General features: G+C 39.8%; 1 protein-coding gene across 2 annotated transcripts; it reads right to left on the reverse strand.

The window, feature by feature from the left end:
- Positions 1–713: 713 nt before the first annotated feature.
- Positions 714–24162, reverse strand: LOC129873570 (obg-like ATPase 1). Of its 2 annotated transcripts, none has more exons than XM_055948689.1 (12): positions 23895–24162; positions 23371–23538; positions 23042–23165; positions 22779–22870; positions 20787–20885; positions 18454–18567; positions 17865–17929; positions 16741–16857; positions 4249–4324; positions 3529–3621; positions 2569–2619; positions 714–1166 (listed from the first exon to the last, which is right to left on the reverse strand). In XM_055948689.1, exons 1-12 carry the CDS (start codon positions 23979–23981, stop codon positions 1068–1070), a joined length of 1185 nt encoding a protein of 394 aa, XP_055804664.1. In that variant the 5' UTR covers positions 23982–24162; the 3' UTR covers positions 714–1067. The 2 variants fall into 2 exon arrangements, with proteins under 2 accessions (XP_055804664.1, XP_055804663.1); XM_055948688.1 differs by having other exon boundaries at positions 714–1186.
- Between the last annotated feature and the right edge of the window lie 110 nt (positions 24163–24272).

The following is a 24272-nucleotide window of genomic DNA, read 5'->3' on the forward strand; positions in this document are numbered from 1 at the left end:
ATTTACTAATGTCTATTAATTAATTGCTTCAAATCTCAACTATACTCCCACCATTGCAGCTATTATAAAATCTGGTCTTAAAAGAAATCCCAATGAACAAACTTACAATAAAAAATGGAGAAAGAAACAAAAACTCTTCTGAAATTTGAAAATTCAACAAACATTAGGGACGTAGAAAATTTTAGCACGAATGTTGATGATTCAGAACGTTCAAATAATATTAAAATAGAAGACTCAAAAATTTCAAATATTCTCTCATTTGGAACAAAAGATGACGAAAAGATTGTGTACTCCATTCACTTTGCAAGGTACATGCGTATTAATGTTGATTTAGTCTTCGAATCTCCACTTATGGCTGTCTACTTTCACTAGCACACTTTCCATTTACTGAAGAGAGATTAAAGAAATCAAATAATGATTTGATGGTAAGATACATAGTTTCTTATGCAGAATGCAAACAAAAAAAGTGAAACATATTTAGGAACGAAGGGAGTATACACTTAAAAGTGAAAGACGTCTTAATATTCACAAATTTGTACTAGGAGGCACGGGTCTGTTGGCCTCAATCTGCCTATCTTTTTGTACTCCAGCAAGTGGACAGATTTATTGTCCCAATCCCACATTTTTCTGGTTATTCATATACAGGTTGAGGTCCCTGCCTAACTTGACACCATAAGGGTGACATTAATTTTTTGATAAAAGAAACACAGAAATTTCTAACACGTACATCTTGTGAGATTAAATTTATCGCCAATTCTCCAGATTGTTTCTTCAAATACCACATCACATCAAATTCAAATGCCAGCCAAAAACTTATTGGATTTGGCATCAGCTTCACTGAAAGGAAGTACAGCGTACGAAAACAAAATACAAAAATGAGTCAAATACCCAACAAGCTACAAATGCAGATAAAGACATAGGAAACATATCATAAATTTTGCAGAAACCTCCCATACAAGATAAACTTCATCTGCAGATATAGACCTAATTATGAGGCAAAACTATATCATCTTTCAACTCGTCAACAATTCGATGCAGCTTCATAAGTTTCGTGCAGATCCACCACCTCACTTCTTCCCACCCCCAGAGACATTGAACTTGAAGAATATAATATCACCATCTTGGACCACATAGGTCTTACCCTCCTGCTTATACTTCCCAGCGGCCTGTGGAAGAGCATATTCACCTTACACAATTTTCAGAGGTCATCTATAAAGAATCATGTTGCATTGCAAACTACTAATTTTGGCTCAAGACTTACTAGAGAATTTAACACAACTGCCAATAGTAATTACAGAATTGAATTATCTTAGTCAACAGAATCGAATTATCTTAGTCATTTTATGCAATTGGTTTGTTAGCATTTAGCATATTCCATATGTTAGATAGCTTCTTATTTTAGGAAGTCCATCACAAAGTATCTTTGATCAGAAGCAACATTAGCATTTCTTTTTTCTTTTTTTAATTACAGTAGTGTCTAGACCAACTTGCATGCACCCTGACAATTCCACTGGGTAATTTCTACCTCCCATCAGCTAATGTACCGGATAACGCTGACCTTCGAAGCTTAGGCAAATGGGAAGAAATCACCTTACATTTTTTCTCTCAGCAAAAGATTTAAACCGTAGTTTCCCTAGGTTCTCACTCCCACTCCATTGACCACAATGCCACAACCTTGGGTGCTTCTTGTTCTTATTTGTTTTCGAGACAAGTAACATGAGTATAAATCAATCCGTTTCAAATTGTTTGTCCTATTTTGACTTGGCATGGAGTTTAAGAAAGTAAAAAAGACTTTTGAATCTTGTGGCCTTAAATTATAAATATGTCAAATGTATCAAAATGCTCTTTAATCTTCTGTTCTTAATGTCATGCGAAAAGTTGGAATTAAAGAGTTGCTAAAAAAGGAAAGAGGCATTCTTTTTTAAACGAACTAAAAAGGGAAGTAGGAAAAACAAATTAAAACAGAGGAAGTACATATTTAAGGTAAAATTAGATAAGAATTTGCACTAGAACGAAGATAGAGACAGTAGGGTGCTATATCCTTTTCGCTTAACAAAGAAAAGCTGTCTTGGCGCAAAAAGGCAAATAGTGGGAACACATGTTTGTCTGATATAATATATACTTGGAGGCACAACCATATCTGAAGAAAACAGAATATATAGGTATAACCAGAGCTATTATTTGTTTATGAGTTGAATTTTACTACTGCCTTTCACTTTATTTTTGTTCTTGAGGAGAAATTTTATTAGAATGTTGCTTTAGCTGTCTTTGTTTTTTGATAACAAGTTATGCTGAATACAGCACAAGTATGTATGTATGTATGTATATATATATATATAAAAGCTGTATTTGTGTGGAAGTTGAGTGTAACTCCTCAGTCTTTCACATTATTCTTGTTCTTGTGAAGAACTTCTTTACGAAGTTTGCTTCAACCCCATATTTTTGTTTCCAAAAACAAGTTGTGCAGAAATAAAGCGCATATTATTATTTCCAGTATAGTGATTGTGCAATTTGACTCGTGAAGCAGGACGTGTCATTAAATTGCCAACGACAACTTAATAAGAGTACCTTTACAGCCGCTTCACTACCAAGTTCCTTTAGATCATCAAATTTCATCACCTGAAGACACATACCAAGTTAGCACTTGCACACGCTAGTACTGGTGTCAAGAGAAAAGACAAATGGCAGCTAAAAATGAAAGCAGTCATAAATGAAAAGGATTTCACTTTTTGAAATGAGTCATCTGGCCAAGCAGAATAAGATACTTTCATCTGTAGCTTCCAATTCATAAAATTCCACCTTCTGGGGCAACTCCAATTCCCAAAAATCTACATGTGTTGTTATTAAAAATTTCAAAGGTTCAGGGAAAGAGGTAGATAATCTCCTTTTGCATTGCAAAGTTGCTAATCGGTTATGGAGGGTGGCCCTCAATTTGTTTGGGATGCAATGAGTGATGCTGGGACATTGAAGGAGGCTTTGCAAAGATGACTCACACAAGGGGGAAGAGAAGTCCAAGGACATGGAGTGTTGCCCCTTTAGCAATCATGTGGATTATTTGGAACGAGAAAAATAGGAGGGGGGTTTTGAAGGGGTTGAACAAGATTATGTAAAACTGAAATTTAGCTTTTTGTTCTAGTTTCCTTTAGGTGTACTCATGAGGCCCCTATTTATATAGAGGATTTGATCTCTTTTGTTGAGAACCATATTTTGGTGTAGGTTCGCTTCCTTTTGGTATACGTCTATAGTATACAGGGTTTTCCCTAGTTGTTAATAAAATTATTTACCTTATCAACAAAGAAAATTAAAAATTTCAAGAATCAAACTTCTTTAGAATAAGGAAAAGGCTTCCTGGAAAAGTAGTTAGGAAATTGCTCAGGAGTTTCTGATCAATTATTCAATTTATGGGTGTGAAGAAACCACCAACTGAACTGTGCGCATTCAATTAAAAATAATAAACTGAGCTTTTGGAACTAATTTTAAGAATCTTGAACATGGGTAGGCAAAAAGAAAAAGCAGGCACAAAATGACCTCAGCACAGATGAACCCTCTCTCAAAATCTGTATGAATTGTTCCAGCAGCTTGAGGAGCCTTCATCAGCCTGCGGATTTGCCAGCATTTAACCTGTATTTTATGAGAAAAACAGTAGTGAGGCTTTATAGCCTTCATTAATGGTGACTTCAATTTGCATTTTTAGGGGACGGGGTGATTTTTAGGAGGGGGAGGGGGGCCAAGTTATAACAAGCAGAAGGGAATTCCTCTGTATTTGTATATAACATGATAAAGATGAAGAATTGAATCTTTCAACAGAACAAAGTATTATATAATTCTTGCTAACCAGGTCAGTGCATTAAAACTAGCAAAAACATAAAAAGCATGGGCAGAAAGGATTATACTCCCTCCAGCCAATTCATGTGACACTCTTTCCATTTTGGAACATCTCAAAATGTTGGGCATCATGCCATTCCTATAAAATTTACAATAACATTCCGGAATCAAATCATTAAGCAATTCAACCTTTAAGCTTTCATGCACTATTTTTTCTCTCAAACTAAAAGTTCAGCCATGACTTTAATATTTGTTCCACTGTCACTAATATAATATATAAGTCAATTAACATCTTAAATTTCACGTCCAGTCACATGACATCATATAGACTAGGATGGGGGAATAAATTATCTATGTAGCATCAAACTCGACACCAAATAAGAAAGGGAATGGGACAGAATGAAAGAGGAAGAATTGGAATACCTCATCTGGCCCTGCTGTGAAGAAATAAATAAGATTAATGGCTGAAAATCCGGTCTTTATGATTTTTGGGAGGCAACTGTAGCATGATAAATCGAGATCAGCTGGATGAAGTAACAAAAATGATGCTTTCCATATTTAAAATAGGCGCACATTTCACAGCAAAGTATAATGTAAATGTACAAAGATTAATGATGCTTAACAAATGAAATGGTATCAATTGCCCAATTCTATAAAATTAGTAACCAAATTGGCTCAGAAAGAATGCCACTGTAAGAGTATCTTAAATTGCAGAACCAAGTATCCTCTTCCCTTTCAAGAAAGTAGATATTTTGAGGCTTTAACCCATCAATGAAGCCCAATGTCATAATAATCTCTATATAGCAGCCTTCATCAGACATGCTTCAAATCCAAGAAATTAAGGTACTACTATCACTACAACTGCAGATCAGATTATTTAAGACCAATATTTGGAATGCTAAATCCAACCATGTTTATGTATTATATTAATTAATTATGTCCTTCAACGCACAAGCAGTCAGGTTTTACACGTAACATCCAGTTCCTTGATGAAACACAGCTTAAGATAGATCATGTTGGATTACACAGCACATAGGGATTAAAGATGTGATATATTCCCACATTGAAGATGGAAATTTCATCCTATGGTAGTGTAAAGGAAGAGAAATTTCAACAACATCAAAGCTTAAGGTGCCATAGAATAGTCAAAATAAATGAAATGATGGCTGAGAGGATAAACTTATTCTACCCAATCATATGTTATATATAATATAATAAAATGTGGCCTTTGTTACATGTGTCATGCACTGCCTTAACCAATCTGAATTAGCAAGGCCTACTGTTCAAATTACCTAATAGCACAATAAGGACCATCCACCCATGTATCTAAAATGTAAGGCAGCATAAGCCTCGACAGCAAAGAAGGTTTTATACAAATAGACTTTGATACACACAAGGCAAGAGCCACTAAAAACCAACACACTCATTCATAGCGCAGCACGTGTCCAGAGCCGAGTGCCCCAGTAGCGCAATGCATGCACGGTGGTGTTGCATATAAGCACGAGGGTCTTGGCATGAGGAGGGGAATTGGAGCATCGACCAGCACAATTGTACATGTGAAAGAATGGCCAAAGAGGTGCCAATGGAGCTTCAGCGGTTGATCAAAAAAGTCATGCTAAGCCATCGGGCACAAAGGGAGTAAGGTCTCATTGAAAAGTAGAGGATCCTAGAGGCACCCAAAGGCCCCAAATCATGTTGGGACCATCCAAGGGGGGCAAAGACGTTGTAGAGAACAGAACAATGTCATGTCCCATCAGACATGGAACCTTCCTTGACCAACTCTAAGCAGGAGATCGCAGCATTTGCAAACAATGAGGAAGTCTATCTGACAAGTGATACCATCCTATAACCATGTTCGAGTGTCAATGTGTGTAGTAAGTCTTGTCTTATAGTAAATACTAGTTTACCAATACAACGTAGTTTCCCACACTAGTCTTACCTTCTGTTATCACACTCTGAAGTAAAGCTCAGGGAAATCGCGATGTTGTACGTGGTGCTAGAACGAGTCTAGGCTTGTGACAAAGGCAGCCAAGGTTCGGGGTGATACCAAAGGTGGTTTTAGAAAATGGTTACAAGGAGGCATTACGCCTAAGATTGACATAGTGTTGTGAAGCATACACAACTACTAATTAGGGTATAGAGCACTTGCGGCAAGACGTCATGGCAAACGAAGAGGAAGTTGTTGCAATGACACGGAAACGTGAAGAGAGGAACAAGCTAAGTGTAGGAAGCACAAGGAAACATCACCACCGAAAAGAAGTCCGCCATAAGTTGGAGACAGACGTAAACCAAGGTGAGGAAGAAAGAAGTATCATCCACATCAACTCACTCACAGAAGTGTGAGCTTGTTGGCACCATAAAAGCTATAAAATGTTACAACTCCAAAGAGCTCAAAAACTTTTATGTGCAAATATACACAACAGATTTATTTATAGTTTTTTTTCAAAGACAAACTACCTTAACCAATAAAGTTCCAAATGAACGAATAAAGAGATGATCTCAAGAATATACTTCTAGATCCTTGAAATTACAAAACACCTCCTTGCACCGGGAACTCCATAAAGGGTTGGCACCGGCAGACATGGAGACTGACATGGGCTGGCTGGGACCAAGGCGGATGGACATGGCAAGACGTTGGCATGGTGTTGGCATGTCGATGGCATGGCAATGGCGCAAAGCTGGGAGGCGAGGATCAGGCTAAGGCACGTGAGCGAGGCATGCGTGCGACACATGCAGAGGAGTCCCGCGCGAGGCACATGCGGCAGTTATGCCCGAGTCTCTGAAGGCTTTGAAAACGTGGGCGAAATATTAGGGCCTGTATGTAGGCCATGATTCCCCATGATCCCCATGTAAATGCTGGCACATGCCATGCACGTCCCTCCCCCTGTAGTTGCTTGTAACTGCCCTTGGCAGGCTGTAGCCTGTATATATGTAGGCAGAATTTGGCTAAGGCAAGTAGCAAGAGTTTTGTAAGCCTTCCAAATTCGTGAGTTCCTTTTGTATATCTGAGTGAGAGATAATAATAAAAAGTAAGACAACTGCCTGTAATGTTGCGTGTCATTTGTTTATACTGTGTTTGATACGAATTAAACTAAGTGTCAAACGTGTGTGTGTTGGTTGGCTGAAGTTGGCTGCGACGCTGACTGCCGAATGGTGGTGACTTTGAGGAGAAAAAAATCACCCCTGCTTCAACTGGTATCAGAGCGACAAGATTACGCTTCGTAGCACGATGGCTGGCGGAGGTAACACGAAAGACAGAGTGGTTGCCCTGGAAAAACTCGTGGAAATGGCTGAAAACGATGACGATGTGATGTCAATGGTGAGTCGCATTCATAGTTTGAATACAGAACTCGCTCGGTTTCGTGAAATTATGTCCATAAAAACAGCAGAATATGATGAGTTCCGTAATGGAGCTTTGGTTCAGATCGAGGATCTGAAGGCTAACGAAACCTTAAACGTGGAAGTGACGGTTCTGAGGAGAGCGATGGTTGTTAGTCCCAACGCAAGACATGAAGTAGAACGTTCCAAGGTAAAAATTCCTTAACCTAAAGCCTTTACCGGTTCAAGATCTGCGAAAGAATTGGAGAATTTCCTTTGGGATATGGAACAGTACTTCACTACTGCCCGTATTGCTGAAAATGACAAGTTGAGTATCACCACCATGTACTTGACTGGTAATGCTAAACTTTGGTGGAGGACCAGGGATGCGGACGACGTGAGTGCGGGACGGCCAAGGATTGATTCTTGGGCCAAATTGAAGAAGGAAATGCGCAACCAATTCCTTCCTAGCAATGCGTCGGGGATTGTTAGAGATCGGTTGAAGAGATTAAGGCAAACAGGATCTATTCGGGATTATATCAAAGAATTCACTTCTTTGATGTTGGACATTCAGAATATGTCCGATGAAGACAAGTTACACAACTTCATTTCGGGGATGCAAGCGTGGGCCCAAAATGAACTTAGGAGACAAAACGTAAAGGATCTCCCAAGTGCAATTGCAGTGGCTGATTCGTTGGTGGATTTTCGCTCAATTCGAGTTCCTTTTGAAAATCCTACTTCTTCTAAGTCTAAGAAGGAGACTGAAAAGAAGGGGGGATTGGAAGAAGGAAGGGCGGAAAGAGAGTGCTGACAAAGGGAAGGTTGTTGCGGACGCTGGAAGTTCGAGGAACAAAAATTCAGGGAGCAATAAGGGTTGCTGGACGTGTGAAGGAGCGCAATTGTCCAGAAACTGCCCAAATCGTGAACGAGTGAATGCTATGCTTGCAGGGGGTGCGAATACAAATGAGGAAGGTGGAGTTGTTGCTGCCTTAGCAAACCCTCTTGGTTTACTTTTGAATAATCATATTTCATTAGTAAATGCGGTGGGGGAGTCGTCCACAAACCCTCATTCTTCGTTATTGCACATAGAGATGAAGGTTGATGATAAAGTGTTAGTGGCAATGGTGGATACTAGAGCTACACACACTTTTATTGATGGCAGCAACTCGATCTTGTGCGTAGCTCCGGTGTCAACCATTGCTATCAACACTTTATCATCCACCTTCATTTCTATGTACAGCAACGAAGAATGAGGGTTGTTAGAAGACTCCCCCAGTACGTTTACTAATGAAATGTTATTATTCAAGAGCAAACCAAGTGGGTTTGCCAAAGCAGCAACCACTTTACCTTCCTCATTTGTATTTGCACCCCCTGCAATCATCGCGTTCACCCGTTCACAATTCGGGCAGTTTCTAGCCAAGTGACTTCCTCCACAAGTCCGGCAACCCTTATCGTTTGCTGAAATTTTTTTCCTCGAACTTCCAGCATCCGCAACAGCCTTCCCTTTGTCAGCATTCTCCTTCCGCCCTTCCTTCTTCCAATCCCCCTTCTTTTCAGTCTTCTTCTTTGACTTAGAAGAAGTAGGATTTTCAGAAGGAACACGAATTGAGCGAAAATCCACCAACGAATCAGCCGCTGCAATTGCACTTGGGAGATCCTTCACATTTTGTCTCCTAAGTTCATTTTGGGCCCACGCTTGCATCCCCAAAATGAAGTTGTGTAACTTGTCTTCATCGGACATATTCTGAATGTCCAACATCAAAGAAGTGAATTCTTTGATATAGTGTTCTGTTTGCCTTAGTCTCTTCAACCAATCTCTAGCAATCCAAGACGCATTGCTAGGAAGGAATTGGTCCCTCATTTCCTTCTTCAGTTTGGCCCAAGAATCAATCATTGGCCGTCCAGCACTCACGTTGTCCGCATCTCTTGTCCTCCACCACAGTTTAGCATCACCCATCAAGTACATCGTGGTGATGTTTAACTTGTCAGACTCCGAAATACGGGCAGTTGTGAAATACTGTTCCATATCCCAAAGGAAATTCTCCAATTCTTTCGCAGATCTTGAACCGGTAAAGGCTTTAGGTTCAGGAATTTTTACCTTGGAACGTTCTACTTCATGTCTTGCGTTGGGACTAACAGCCATCGCTCTCCTCAGAACCGTCACTTACACGTTTAAGGTTTCGTTAGCCTTCAGATCCTCAATCTGAACCAAAGCTCCATTACGGAACTCATCATATTCTGCTGTTGCTGTTTTTATGGACATAATTTCACGAAACCGAGCGAGTTATGTATTCAAACTATGAATGCGACTCACCATTGACATCACATCGTCATCGTTTTCAGCCATTCCCACGAGTTTTTCCAGGGCAACCACTCTGTCTTTCGTGTTACCTCCGCCAGCCATCGTGCTACGAAGCGTAATCTTGTCGCTCTAATACCAATTGAAGCAGGGGTGATTTTTTTCTCCTCAAAGTCACCACCATCCGACAGTCATCATCGCAGCCAACTTCAGCCTACCAACACACACACGTTTGACACTTAGTTTAATTCGTATCAAACACAATATAAACAAATGACACGCAGCATTACAGGCAGTTGCCCAACCTTTTATTATTATCTCACTCAGATATACAAAAGGAACTCACGAATTTGGAAGGCTTACAAAACTCTTGCTACTAGCCTTAGCCAAATTCTGCCTACATATATACAGCCTGCCAAGGGCAGTTACAAGCAACAACAGGGGGAGAGACGTGCATGGCATGTGCCAGCATTTACATGGGGATCATGGGGTTTTACCTTGGAACGTTCTACTTCATGGCCTCCATTAGGACTAGTAGCCATCACTCTCAGAACCGTCACTTCCAAGTTTAAGGTATCATTGGCCTTCTTCAGATCCTTGATCTGAACCAAAGCTCCACTACGGAATTCATCATATTCCGTGTCTTTATAGACATGATTTCACGAAACCGAGCAAGTTCTGTGTTCAAATGATGAATGCGACTCACAATAGACGTCACATCGTCATCATTTTCAGTCATTCCCACGAGTGTTTCCAGGGCAGCCACTCTATCTTTCGTGTTACCTCCGCAGCCATCGTGCTACGAAGCGTAATTGTGTCGCTCTGATACCAGTTGAAACAGGGGTGAGTTTTTTTCTCCTCAAAGTCACCACCATCCGACAGTCATCATCGTAGCCAACTTCAGCCTACCAACACACACACACGTTTGACACTTAGTTTAATTCGTATCAAACACAATATAAACAAATGACACGCAGCGTTACAGGCGAATGCCCAACCTATTATTATTATCCCATTGTGGGTTTTCTTCTATTTGGCCTAAAGTTCTCACAGTCAACAAACCTCTGTCGTTGCAGCCCCGCAGCACCTCCACCAGCAGTGCCCCTCAACTTGCGCTCACAGCTCACTACTTATTCTTCTTCTTTCTTTTTCTTTTCTTTCCTTTTGCTTGTTTTCCAACGAATACCTCCAGATCTGTTCAAATTTGGCCTAGATCTATTGATTTCCGGCGTCGTCTCGCGATTTTCCATTTTCCGGTGTGAACAGTGTTTCCGGCGTGAACAGTAATTCCGGCGTGAACAGTAATTCCGGCATGAACAGTATTTCCGGCATGAATAGTGTTTCCGGCGTGAACAGTGTTCCCGGTGTGAACAGTGTTTCCGGCGTAAATCAGGTTCTTTTCAACTGGAGTTGGTACCTCCGGTTTATCTATATTTTTGTTCATACACTTATCGTTGCATTTTGCTAACTTTAGATTTTTGAATAATTTATTAATTCCTACATATTTTCGTGGCTTTAGATAGTGATGGTAGATTAAGGTCATGTTCTCATTCAGGGACGGGGTCGGGGACGAGGGTAAGGAGGGGTAAGTGGGTTAAAGGAGCGTCTAGACTGAGAGTTGGTTCTTGGAATATTGGAACGTTAACGAGCAAATCCATAGAGCTAGTTAAAATTCTAAAGAAGAGAAAGATTAATATAGCTTGTGTCCAAGAGACCAAATGGGTAGGTTCTAAAGCTAGGGAGGTAGACGGGTATAAGCTTTGGTTTTCAGGTAGATCAAAATATAGGAATGGGGTAGGCATTTTAGTAGACAATGATCTAAGGGATCAGGTAGTGGAGGTAGTGGAGGTTAGGAGAGTCAACGATAGGATGATGTCGATTAAGGTGGTCGTTGAAGGGAGCACATTCAACATTATTAGTGCTTATGCGCCACAAGCGGGCTTAAGAGAGGAGGATAAGAGGCGCTTTTGGGAGGATTTGGACGAGTTAGTAGGAGGTATACCACCTACTGAGAAGCTTTTCGTGGGAGGGGATTTCAATGGTCACATCGGGTCTATTTCAGGAGGGTATGATGATGTGCATGGAGGCTTTGGCTACGGGGTCAGAAATGTAGGAGGCCTTTCACTTTTGGAATTCGCAAGAGCTTTTGGGTTGGTCATAGCCAATTCGAGTTTCCCAAAGAAGGAAGACCACTTGGTAACATTCCATAGTTCGGTGGCTAAGACTCAGATAGACTTTTTACTCCTGAGGAAGGTCGATAGAGGTCTGTGCAAAGACTGTAAGGTCATTCCGATAGACAACCTTACAACCCGACATAAGCTTTTGGTGATGGATTTAAGGATCAAGATGATGAGGAATAAGAGGGTCGGGGATGATCGATCTAGGATCAGATGGAGGAGTTTGACCACTGCTAATGCCCTGGAAATGGGAGAGAAGTTGAAGGCCATGGGGGCCTGGGATAGTAATGGGGATGCGACCAGTATGTGGGATAGGACGGCTAGTTGTATTAGGACTGTGGCAAGGGAAGTGTTGGGAGTCTCGACTGGTAGTCGTAGTCGGCATCGAGGAGACTGGTGGTGGAATGGAGAAGTGCAAGAAAAGGTGGAAGCAAAGAAGATGGCGTACGCAAAGTTGATAGAAAGCATAGATGAGGTGGAGAAGTGGACGAATAGGGAACTTTATAAAATAGCGAGAAAGGAGGCGAAGTCGGCGGTTTCAACGGCAAAAACAACAGCTTTTGAACGCCTTTATGCTGAACTAGAAGAGAAAGGTGGGGATAGAAAATTGTTCAGGCTAGCCAGGGCGCGGGAGAGAAGGGCACGCGATGTGGACCAAGTGAAGTGCATTAAGGACGAGCATGGAAAAGTATTGGTAGACGAGACCCTCATTAAACAGAGATGGCAGTCCTATTTCCATAAACTCTTGAATGAGGAAGGGGACAGAGACTTTGTGTTGGGAGATTTAGAACATACAGAGAGGCGTTGCAATTTTGGGTATTGCAGGAGTATTAAGGTCGAGGAGGTTAAGAGTGTCGTTCGTAGGATGCGCTGGGGAAGAGCAACCGGACCTGACGAGATTCTTGGGGAATTTTGGAAGAGCACGAGTTCGGTAGGTTTGGAGTGATTGACTAGGTTATTTAATGTCATCTTTAAAACGGCAACGATGCCCGAAGAATGGAGGTCGAGCATAATGATCCCTCTATACAAAAACAAAGGGGATATCCAGAGTTGCAACAACTATAGAGGTATTAAGCTACTAAGCCATACTATGAAACTGTGGGAAAGAGTGGTAGAGATGAGGGTGAGGAGAGACGTGTCTATTTCAGAGAACCAGTTTGGATTTATGCCGGGACGCTCAACTACAGAAGCCATCCATCTTATGAGGAGACTGGTGGAGCAGCATAGGGAGAGGAAGAGGGACTTGCATATGGTATTCATCGACCTAGAAAAGGCTTATGATAAAGTCCCAAGAGAAATACTATGGATATGTTTGAAGGCTAAAGGTGTACCTATGGCATACATTAGGATGATCAAGGACATGTACGAGGGAGCCAAAACCAGGGTAAGGACAGTAGGAGGGGACTCAGAGCACTTCCCAGTGGTGATGGGGTTGCATCAAGGATCAGCTCTTAGTCCTTTTTTATTTGCCTTGGTGATAGATGGATTGACGCGACAAATTCAAGGTGCGGTGCCATGGTGTATGCTTTTCGCGGATGACATAGTCCTGATCGATGAGACTCGCCGCGGAGTTAACGCTAAGCTGGAGGATTGGAGACATACCTTGGAGTCTAAAGGGTTTAAGTTGAGTAGGACAAAGACAGAGTACTTAGAGTGCAAGTTCAGTGAGACACCTCAGGAGGTTGACGTTGAAGTTAGGCTTGGTGCTCAGGCCATCCAAAAGAGAAGTAGTTGCAAGTATCTTGGGTCTATCATGCAAGGCAGCGGAGAGATTGACGATGATGTCACACATCGTATTGGGGTAGGGTGGATGAAATGGAGGCTCGCTTCCGGAGTGCTATGTGACAAGAATGTGCCACCAAAACTTAAGGGCAAGTTCTACAAAGTGGTGGTTAGACCGGCTATGCTGTATGGGGCGGAGTGTTGGCCAGTTAAGACTTCTCACATTCAAAAGATGAAAGTTGCTGAGATGAGAATGCTGAGATGGATGTGTGGGCACACCAGGAGCGACAGGATTAGAAATGAGGCTATTCGGGACAAGGTAGGAGTGGCCTCGGTGGAAAACAAGATGCGGGAAATACGACTGAGATGGTATGGACATGTGAAGAGGAGAGACACAGATGCCCCAGTGCGGAGGTGTGAGAGGCTGGCCATGGATGGTTACAGAAGAGGTAGGGGTAGGCCGAAAAAGTATTGGGGAGAGGTGATTAGACAGGACATGGCGCAGTTATAGCTTACGGAGGACATGACCTTAGATAGGAGGATGTGGAGGACCCACATTAGGGTAGAAGGCTAGTTCATAGTCTCGTTATTCTTCTCTATTCATAGGTGTAGTAGTGCATTACGATCTCTTGCGCTTTGACTTCTGATTTCTGTTATTTCTGTTATTATTTATTACTTTCTATGCTTTGATTACTCAATTTTACCTGTGACGCTTTCATTATTTATTTAATCGTTATTTGTTATTAGTATTTATTTATTTGTATTTATTTGTTATCTATTCGTTATTTGTTTGTTGTTTTCTCATAAAGCTTTTAATTTTCTATTCTTATCTAACATTTTTTATGCATTTATGCTTTTACTGAGCCGAGGGTCTCCAGGAAACAGCCGTCCTACCTTGGTAGGAGTAAGGTCTGCGTACATTCTACCCTCCCCAGACCCCATGTTGTGGGATTTCACTGGGTTGTTGTTGTTGTTGTTGTTGTACTCAGATATACAAAAGGAACTCACGAATTTGGAAAGGCTTACAAAATTCTTGCTACTTTGCCTTAGCCAAATTCTGCCTACATATATACAGCTTGCCAAGGGCAGTTACAAGCAACTACAGGGGGAGGAACGTGCATGGCATGTGCCAGCATTTACATGGGGATCATGGGAGATCATGGCATACATTACAAGCCCTACAATTTCGCCCACGTCTACAAAGCCTTCAGAGAATCGGGCATAACTGCCGCATGTGCTCGCGCATGCCTTAGCCTGATCCTCGCCTCCCAGCTTTGCGCCATCGACATGCCAACACCATGCCAGCATCATGCCAGCATCATGCCAACGTCTTGCCATGTCCATCCGCCTTGGCCACAGCCAGCCTATGTCAGTCTCCATGTCTGTCGGTGCCAACCCTTTGCCTGCACGCATGCCCGTCTGGTGCCATACGTCTATCTCGCGCATGCCTGCCTAGTGCCATGCGCCTGTCTCGCGCATGCCCGCCTGGTTCCATGCACCTGTCTCGTGCATGCTCGCCTAATGCCATGCGCTTGTCTCGCGCATGATGTTCGCCAAGCTGCCTTGCCAACACCCAAGCATCTTGACTTAGCTGCACACCATGCCATCGACATGCAACTCCGCACATTGTTTGCCATAGCCGCATAGGCCCATGTCAAGGGGCAATGTATAAGCCCTTGACACTGCCCTCGCCCACCATACGTCTAAGTCCGAACTTGGGGGTCTAACAGTTTCCCTTTTATTGATGTACCAAAAGAAACTTGTCAAAATCAGAGGCTCCTGGCAGAATACTATGACCCAGCCCAATAACAGGGTAAGCTTTAGGAGTTTGGCAGATGGACAATGAAGGGAGAATTTCAGATTGCCAACTCCATCCTAATTCTCAGACTAAGGAAATCCACCTTTAAGTAAAAATCTTCATAAATTGTTGCTAGACTATTATTCAAGCACCCTGCTTCATGAATAATATTTAAAAGGAGTTTATGAGGTATGATATATTGCATTGAAGTATTCCAACACAGAATAGCCCCTGCAAGGCATATGTATGTAGGCTTGATAAGTGCTCCCAGTGTTTGAGGAAGGGCAACACCCCAGTGCTTGAAGCACATGTTCTTATTCAACTTTTTGGGCGTGAAATAATAATAGAGAACTGATTCACCACAGACAAGCATAATATTAATTATGCAGACAGAAAGAACGATAGAACTGTCCCAAAATATTTCTACCCATATCCAACAACTGAAATGAGAAATGGAAAAATAACCTAAATAGCATCCCCATATGACATGAGGCTAGTGAAAAGCTGTACAGAATCAGTGTAACCTAACCAAGACAAGAAACATAGTAGAATTGATGCAGGACTTTGAATAGGAACGACATCAACTATGCTGGTTAAGGTCTTAATCCAGAATGGGCAAAATACAGAGAGAAGTAGGAAGAATCATAAGAGAAGGCAGTTCATGTGCTTGTCCTAGGTGACAACTTTGACTTTGTTATTCTCCTAGATTTGTAACAAATTTATATACTACACTTTTCTATTAGAGACAACTTTGCACATTTCACATAACAAAAATTTATATCCATCCATACCTTATTTTCTTTTTCTGGTTAAATAAGTTTAAAGGGATTTTACTAATCTCTTAATTTTCTGAAGTATTAGGGTTTAATTTATCATAGAGGAGCACAGAGCAAAGTACATTCATGTATAGAGACATTTCCAGAAAAGTTAAAAATGGAATCTCCTATAGTTCTTGAAGAGAGCTCAGGGACTCAAAAAAGTTATTCTATATTATTAAAATTTGACTTCAGTCAAAAAGGTTAATCAATAAAAAAAAAATTATACACAAGTATGAGCACTGCAGTCATTTACCTTATCAAAAAAACCAAAACAAATGTGTTCATGGGAGGTTACTTGCATCCAAAACATCGGCTTCTACTTTCTTTCCATACTACCCAGAGAAAACATGCTGAGATAGTGTTCCAACTACCTCTTATGTAAAATGCAATTTTTTTATGATGGTAAAAAACTAAAGAAAGATACGAAACCCGAATGGCACCGGCTTCAGCCTTGAGCAATGCACCTTATTCTGACGTATGCCCTCAAAAGACAGGTCATATAAAAGATTGAAATCTCATACCTATGCCCTTAACAAGGTAGGTCATATAAAAGATTGACATCTCATGTAATGAGGAAGGAAAAAGTAAAGATGAGTCAGATATATAAACAATAAGGAAAAGCCTCAACTCTTCTAGTTTTCTCACTATCTCGTAGGAGTGAGGGGAATAGCAATGGCTAAATAATCATTAGTTGTGAAATCTTATAGAACTCCAAAATTTCTTTAGTTCAATGAATAGAATAAAAGTATCTAATTATTAGAGTCCTTTTCACTTCAAACTAACCTTTGTAACTTGTTCTCTTCACAGTATTTTACTGCTTCATCTGGTGGCATATCAGCAAGGTTTCTCTCCACAGCAGCACTGAAAGGAATAATTAGTTCACCACCATGTTCCTGCACCCTGAAAATTTGTGAAAGCATATTTTTTTAATACTAGCAAGGAGTTAACAAATTTAGAATAATAAAGTAAGGCTATAATCTAAGTGAAAAATAAAAGAGATCATAACATAGCATCATCACAGGGAAAAACCATTTAAGTGGTGGCATGAAGTCCATCTTCAGGACAAAAACTCATTTGAACTGCCGTGAAGTTCTGAATTAAACGCTGAAATACGTCCTTGATCACAATATGCCATAAACAGTGAATGTAACCTAGATGACTGGATCTAGTCCAATAAGAAGGAGAAGATTCATGCAAACATGAAGAATCAAAAACTATAGGGTAATCATATAACTAAAGTAACATAATTCACCAGAACCTCATCAAGATAGTGAATTACAATGGCCGCACGTGGACCACAATGCAGGTTATAAAATCTAGCTTACTATTTAGTTTCAGAAAAGTGAATTTCTTAATTGAAAGGCAAAGCAATTTAATCTCAACTCTTAAGGAGTGACAAAATCAGAAACAAACAAGAAACTCCACAGGTGCTTAAGAATTCATGATGGGGTAAATCCATGAGTGACAAGAGGGATTTCTCTCCAATATCTTGCCAGCTTCAGAGTAATGACTTCAAGATTAGTAGATAGCTGAAGTGTGACATCATATATTTTCTTCATGAGGGAGCACATTTTTGCATGCATCTGATCCATTTTGTTGCCCACACGTATCATTGCTTTGCAGACGACAATGTAGAGAACAAGAGCACAGAAAGAACGATGTGTTGTAACCCAAGTTCTTTTTATGATCAATATCACAACCAATTTTATACTGGCACAAGAGTGCTATATATCTCAGTATATTGATTGTTTGTTAGAATTCAAAATAATCTTATTATCATAAAAAAATAACGGTTTCTCGTCTGATCAAAAATCAAATAACACAGATCCCTCCAAATTTAGCTTTTCTTTTTAAGTGTAAGGAGCAATATAATCGCCATAACAACTGTTAAGAAAGATGGATCATACCATGCATGAATCTTGGGCAGAAACTTATTCTTTTTCCTTTGATAGTCCTTCTCATTCATGTTAACCTGCCAATGACCCGTTACACAATCAGTAGGCACAATGCAATATTCTGATTATTCTGCTGATCCTAATCATGTTGCTGCCTTGCTGGCAATAGAAGAAACATCATAGCATCACAAGAAACTACCCAGAAACTATGTGGACAATGTGACAAGATACAGTAACTAATCCTAGTACAGCATATATTTTACCTGATTTATTCCACAAGTAATCTCCCAACTAGTAACACATCCCCACCCACCCCCTCTCTCTCGCACAGACACATACATTCCAAAAGGAGTTAAGAGACAACATTTCTAAGCCGTATACGAATAACTTTCTTTTGATTAATAAAACAAAATTGGGTCATTTGATTAGTAACTATAACTGAACTTAGAAAGGAAAAAGTTCTGCCTTTTGTAATACCAGTTTGTGCAGTGTTATAATTTTGGATATACATCATAAGCCCGCATTACTGTATCCAGAACATAAATTCTGACATATTTCGTACATAACCAAGTTAAAGAGGAACTAAAAACATTAAACTCACCAAGTAAACGACCGGTTTCGCAGTAAGCAGCTGGAAGGTATTCAAAAATTCAATATCTGCAGCTTTCCACTCCCCTAGACGAACATCTTTGCCTTCCTCAAGTGATGCTTTGACCTGTGAAAACAGGCAACATCATAGTTAAATTATCTAGACCTTTTTAATCATTCAATTATCTGTAAAATGAACTAAAAATGTGCTCAAATTTTTGCACTCATTACCTGGAGAACTACGGTGAAGACATGAAGATTTTATGGGGAAAAAACAAGAGAAAGCAGTTCCTCCTTTTCTATTCAAATCAATATAGACTCAAGCTACAAAGCATCCAAAAAGTAGTGGAAGACAAGTCTAACCAGTGTTTTGGATGGCGAAAGGCGACAAAAGGTGACAAGGGTCTGCCTCACCTCGAGGCGACAATTAATACCAAAAACTTAAAATATTTAATTGCATATATAAATAACAAAAATACCAATAGCAATAACATATTAGCAAATATTTCAATTCAAAAAGAAAGGCTTGAGTCATCGATGGCCCCTTAAAGTTGTCCGCATATTCACTTAGACACCTCAACTAGCACTAGTACCTATTGAACACCTAAATTATTCAAAACGTATACCTATTAAGCACAAAATGCTGATTTGGCAAAAAGTGTGTTTTACATTCTCTCTGAGCGAGTGAAAGTATCTCAAAACTTGCCTTTTCATTTCTTTGATTGACACTTGGTAGTTAGCACTAAAAAAATAATTGAAAATATTTTTTATTAATCTTTTGAAAATAATGATTATTTAATTAAAAAAGAAAAAGCAACCCCCATCTCCCCTCAGTCAGTCGTCTTCCTTCCCCCTCCCCTCGATTTACTTCCCAAAAAACCCTCTTAATTTTTTCACATGTATTCCTTTTTTTTGTTTTTTGTTCTTTGCAAAAAAAAAAGTCATTCTTTACAAAAGAAAAAGATTCATGGATCAACTCTCGTCTTCTCTAGCTACCATCGGAGCACCTTATCACCACCATCTCCGTTTATGTGATTTGATACAAGAAATAATATTTTTCGTTTACAATATCTATTTAACACTTGAATCTAAATATTTCTTTTTTATTTTTAATGATTTATTGTTACAAGAAGGAAAAAAATTGAGCTTCTTAAAGGAATGATGAGGGGAAGAAGAAACAATGGGAAAAAGAGCTAGGTGGTTTAGTTGGGGAAGGTGGTGCGGGGGGTGGAGGGGGCTTGTTTAGATAATGAGTTTTTCTTTTTTCTTTCTTTTTGATAAGGGTTTAAATAATGTTTTATTTATTAAATTAAAAATCTATTTTAATTGAGCCTTTATGACACGTGTCATCGTTTTACTGGTTGTTTTTCATAACATTAAATGCATGAGATACACGCATAACATTCTAGAAACTGGTTGTCATTTTTTGTTTAATAGGTATAAATTTGTTAAGATTGGAGTGTTCAATAGGTACAAGTCCTAGTTGAGCTGTCTAAGTGAAATATGCGGACAACTTTAAGTAGCCATCGATGACTTAAGCCAAAAATAAAAATAGAAAGAAGCTATTAAATTTAAAGAAGAAGAAAATACAAAACAGAGGAATAAAAAGTTGTGCACAGTGCATTGCCTACTGGTTAAGAGCCGCAAAAGAAGAAGAAAGAAGAAGTAGAGGAGAAAGAAGAAGAAGAGAGACAAATTACCTTTTGCTCTGAACTTTGAATTAGAGAGGCGCAGTTTGTGGCTTTGTGCTAATAAACCCTAATATTTCCTTTTAATTTTTAAATTGATGTCAGGTTTTTTTTTTAAAAAAAAAAAAGGCAACGTCTTCATCGCCTTTTTGGCTCTTGCCTTTCCTCGCCTTTGCGAGATTGCCTCGCCTCACCAGTAATAGGCGACAAGGCCTCACCTCACCTCTCGCCAAAGGCGCTAAGGCGAGCGCCTTACACGCCACTTAGTCTAACACCACCATCCCTTTGAAATGATTATGATTACACAAATAAGGAAGAGTATCTTATTAATTAATCTAACCTGAAATGGATAATCAATCATCTGTACCGATATCAGCCTCCATTCTCATCTAAAAGGGATCTTACAAGGAGCGGACCCCATTTTTAAGGACATATATTTCTACTATTGGAGGACAATAAATGCATGATGGTACCAAACATCTAGTTAGTTTATAAATAGAGAATGTCACTGGACTATTCAGATACACAAATATTTCATACTGCCGCCATTTGAAGACTTGGCCACCCAAAGATCAAGAAAGTCTAAACAGATACAGAAATGAGATAAAACATCTAAGCAGGTACTAAGGTCAACGGAAGAAGAGCAATAGCCACAAACCCGTAGACACAATTCATGCTCTATTTTCAACTGTTTGTCATTGCTTCTCTTCATACTCTTTTCAAGATCATCTATCCTTCTCTCCATGAACTCGATGTCCTGGTTTACACAAAATATGACATATTCCATGAATCATGAGATTATTACAGTGAATAAGACACTTTTAGGCAACAAGGCACATTCAGTTGAAGATGCCGGCATTTACAAATTCCTGCTAAAGAATCAGGTTGATAGGAAATCCAGTATATTAGTCCAAAAAGAACATCCAGCAATATCCAATATCTCAGTGATGGACAAAACAACTAATTGATGACATAGTATCGCTCCATGCAGGACTCTCGATCATCTAAATATATAGATGGATTCTCCTTGTACATTCATACATTGCACGAAGCACCAGTGTGTGCATTAAAAATCTTTTTATTAATTATGTGTAGGTGTTACAGTAGAAACCTTTTTTTACCTGACACAAGATTACTAACCATCTTCATGTGTCAAGAAAAACAAGAGCATGCTGATGAAATGGCTTGGGAGATCTGCAGATGAAGATTCTAGCCTATGGAAGAAGGTGGTTGCTGCTAAACATGGGCAGCAGCAGAGTCACTGATGAACTAAATGCAATAGATCACCTCATGGTGTAGGTCCCTGGAAACACATTAGCAGCTTATGGGAGGAATTCTCATAGAACATCACCTTTAAGATAGGGAACGGGCTACATGTCAAGTTCTGGAAGGACAAATGGTTGAACAACAACACCCTGATAGATAGTTACCTATCCCTCTACCAGCTAGCCAATGACCCTAATTCAACCATAGCCCAAAACAGATCAAGGAATGCTTGGGACCTCCAGTTTGTAAGAAACATGAATGACTGGCAGCCAGACAACATTTTCAAAATGCTGGAAAACTCCCCTGTGAATGAAGAAGCCACAGGTAGAATCAGGTGGGAAAGCTGTGGACCATGCTCTTATACTGTTAAGGCAGGCTATAGACACCTTTGTGAGCAAAATGAAATCATAGACTCCTGGCCATGGAAACTCATTTGGAACACAAAGCTGCCACAAAAGTTGTCTGCGTCTCATGGACAGCTTTCAGAGAAGCCTGTCTGCAGAAGGAAATTTCAGCTGGTAAACAGATGTTACATGTGCAATCAGAATTCAGAATTTGTTGATCACCTCTTCCTACACTGCCCAGTAGCTACAGACATGTGCTGGGTATAAACTGGACCGTACCTTGAGGCTAAGGAAGCAGTTGAGGTAGGAACAGTTCAAAATTTGACAAGGCCATCAAGAAAGTCTGGAAGATGATCCTCTCTTGTATTTCTTTTAGGTCTGCTGTACCTATTTAGTTGGAGCAACCTGACCCCTATAAATAGTGTTGGCTCATATCTAGATTTTATCAGTTCATTTCCTTGAACTTAGGCCATATTTTTGCTTCTTTTGGTTAGCTCCCTGATTAGAATGGAACATTTTGTAATGGAGCTAACATTAGTATTGGCTACTTCTGTATCTTTGCATCTTTTTGATGTCATCTATGGAACATGTTGCTTCATAAAAAGAATGTGACAAGAAATAAAAGAGAACCTGTTCAAGTCCCAAACAACCTGTTTCATCAGAATGCTCCCCCCACCCCCCACCCCCAGTATGAGATAGCTTTCTTGCTGCATTTGTATGCAACTGATCTTGTACTAATCACAGGTATACTTTCCTTTTCTTTTCTTCCTTTTGGTTTTCTATAAATATGTACAGTCGTACGTATTCACAATAGGAACATTGTAGATGTTTAATTGACCCAAAGATATGATTAGAAAATTTCCCACAGTAGAAAATACTCATCAATGCAGTAGTCAAGTGCAATCAACAAAATCCCCCTGACAATGCTATCATAGAGTACATCCAATCATGGTATTACAAAATAATAACTTACTGCCTTCGAGGAACTGAATACATGCCCCAACAAATTCCAAAAACTCAAGGTGCATGAACCAACTTACCTTAAGCCTTAGTTCCTCACTTATAACCTCTAAATCTCTCACAGGATCAACAGTGTCATCGACATGGATAATATCTGGATCTTCAAATGCACCTGACAAACAGCATAAATGTGTACGATGGCAATCAACGTGAAAGTATATAAGATACAACTAGAAATAATAACTCAGATCATACGGACCACCACATTTGTAAAAGCATACTAAAGAACCAGAAAGGAATAGCTCAATAGGTGGAAAGACCAAATGGAGAGTGAATATATTACGTAGAACATGGAAAATGCCATCAACTGCACGGATGTGGGATAAGAAACTGTTCCCCAATCCTTGTCCTGCATGAGCACCTCGAACCAGTCCAGCTATGTCATGAATCTCCAGAAAGGCAGCCACCTAGATATCGTCAAACATTCATTAAAGATTAACTATAAATAATATTGTCCTAGAGACAAATTAGGCAAATCAAACGTAATCATATGGAATGACTTAATAAACAACTGAGTCGCAAATAGATCATCGCAGCTATATAAGGAGGAAAAAGAGGGACATCAATTTTTTTTTCTGGGACAGTATTAGTTGTTGAATTTGGATCACAAACCTCACTCTTGGGCTTGTAGAGTTGGCAGAGCCATTCAAAACGCTCATCAGGAACGTGTACTCGAGCTTCATTAGGCTCAATAGTACAAAAAGGAAAGTTTTCTGCCGGAATGGATAACTTTGTCAGTGTGTTGAAGAGAGTAGACTTCCCCACATTTGGTAATCCTACCTGAAAGAGTATAAACAAGGTCAACATCAAATTTCTATAGATATAGAAGAATTGGTGTGAATCGATTCTAAAGATAGACATGAAATTTTGGATAAACTGAACCAGCTGTCACATGCAAAGTAAACAACTCTTAAGTCCCATTTCCTCACCAAAAGTTGTACATCTGCCTAATGCAAATAGCACTAAAGTAAATAAGCTACTGAAAATTCGAAATGTGGGTTTAGAAATGTAATAGCTCAGTGGATAACAGGAATTTGTATTCCATTTTCTAGAAATTCCAGTTACTTCAGCTGCTGCAATAAAAAAGGGAGATCAGACGTATATGTGTGAAAATAAGAAAATGGAGAGAAGCTTACGATTCCAATTTTCAAGTGGGATGAGAAACGGCCAAGAATGGGCCTTTCCGCAGGAACTTCTTTACCTTTAGCTGCTTTGGGGGGCATAACTGAGAAGTGGGAAATGGAAACTTGAGAGAGTGAGGAGCAACTCTAGGGTTTTGGATTTTCTGTTGGTTATAGTATCAGCATAAGAGAGGAAGGGGGGCAAAAGAAAAAGAAACAAGGTTTATACGGAGTAGCCGGCTCCAGCCAAAAGAAGATGTTGACCCGGGAAGTTGTGATTAGGCTTTCAGTTGATATTTATTTATTTATTTTGAGAAAAATGACTTAATTACATATCTTATATTTACGTATTTTCTATCATTTGAAAAAAAATTCAAAAATCTCTATTTTCTT

The sequence above is a fragment of the Solanum dulcamara genome, chromosome 11 (genome assembly GCF_947179165.1).
Source record: "Solanum dulcamara chromosome 11, daSolDulc1.2, whole genome shotgun sequence".
NCBI lineage: Eukaryota > Viridiplantae > Streptophyta > Magnoliopsida > Solanales > Solanaceae > Solanum > Solanum dulcamara.

Coding starts and splice junctions, on each gene's coding strand:
- LOC129873570 (XM_055948688.1), bottom strand. CDS start 23,981: ATGCCCCCCAAAGCAGCTAAAGGTAAAGAAGTTCCTGCGGAAAGGCCC. Junction 22,871..23,041: donor TGGCATTTTCCATGTTCTAC/GTAATATATTCA, acceptor GCTGTTTGTCAG/GTGCATTTGAAGATCCAGAT. Junction 3,622..4,248: donor TCACAGCAGGGCCAGATGAG/GTATTCCAATTC, acceptor CATAAAATACAG/GTTAAATGCTGGCAAATCCG.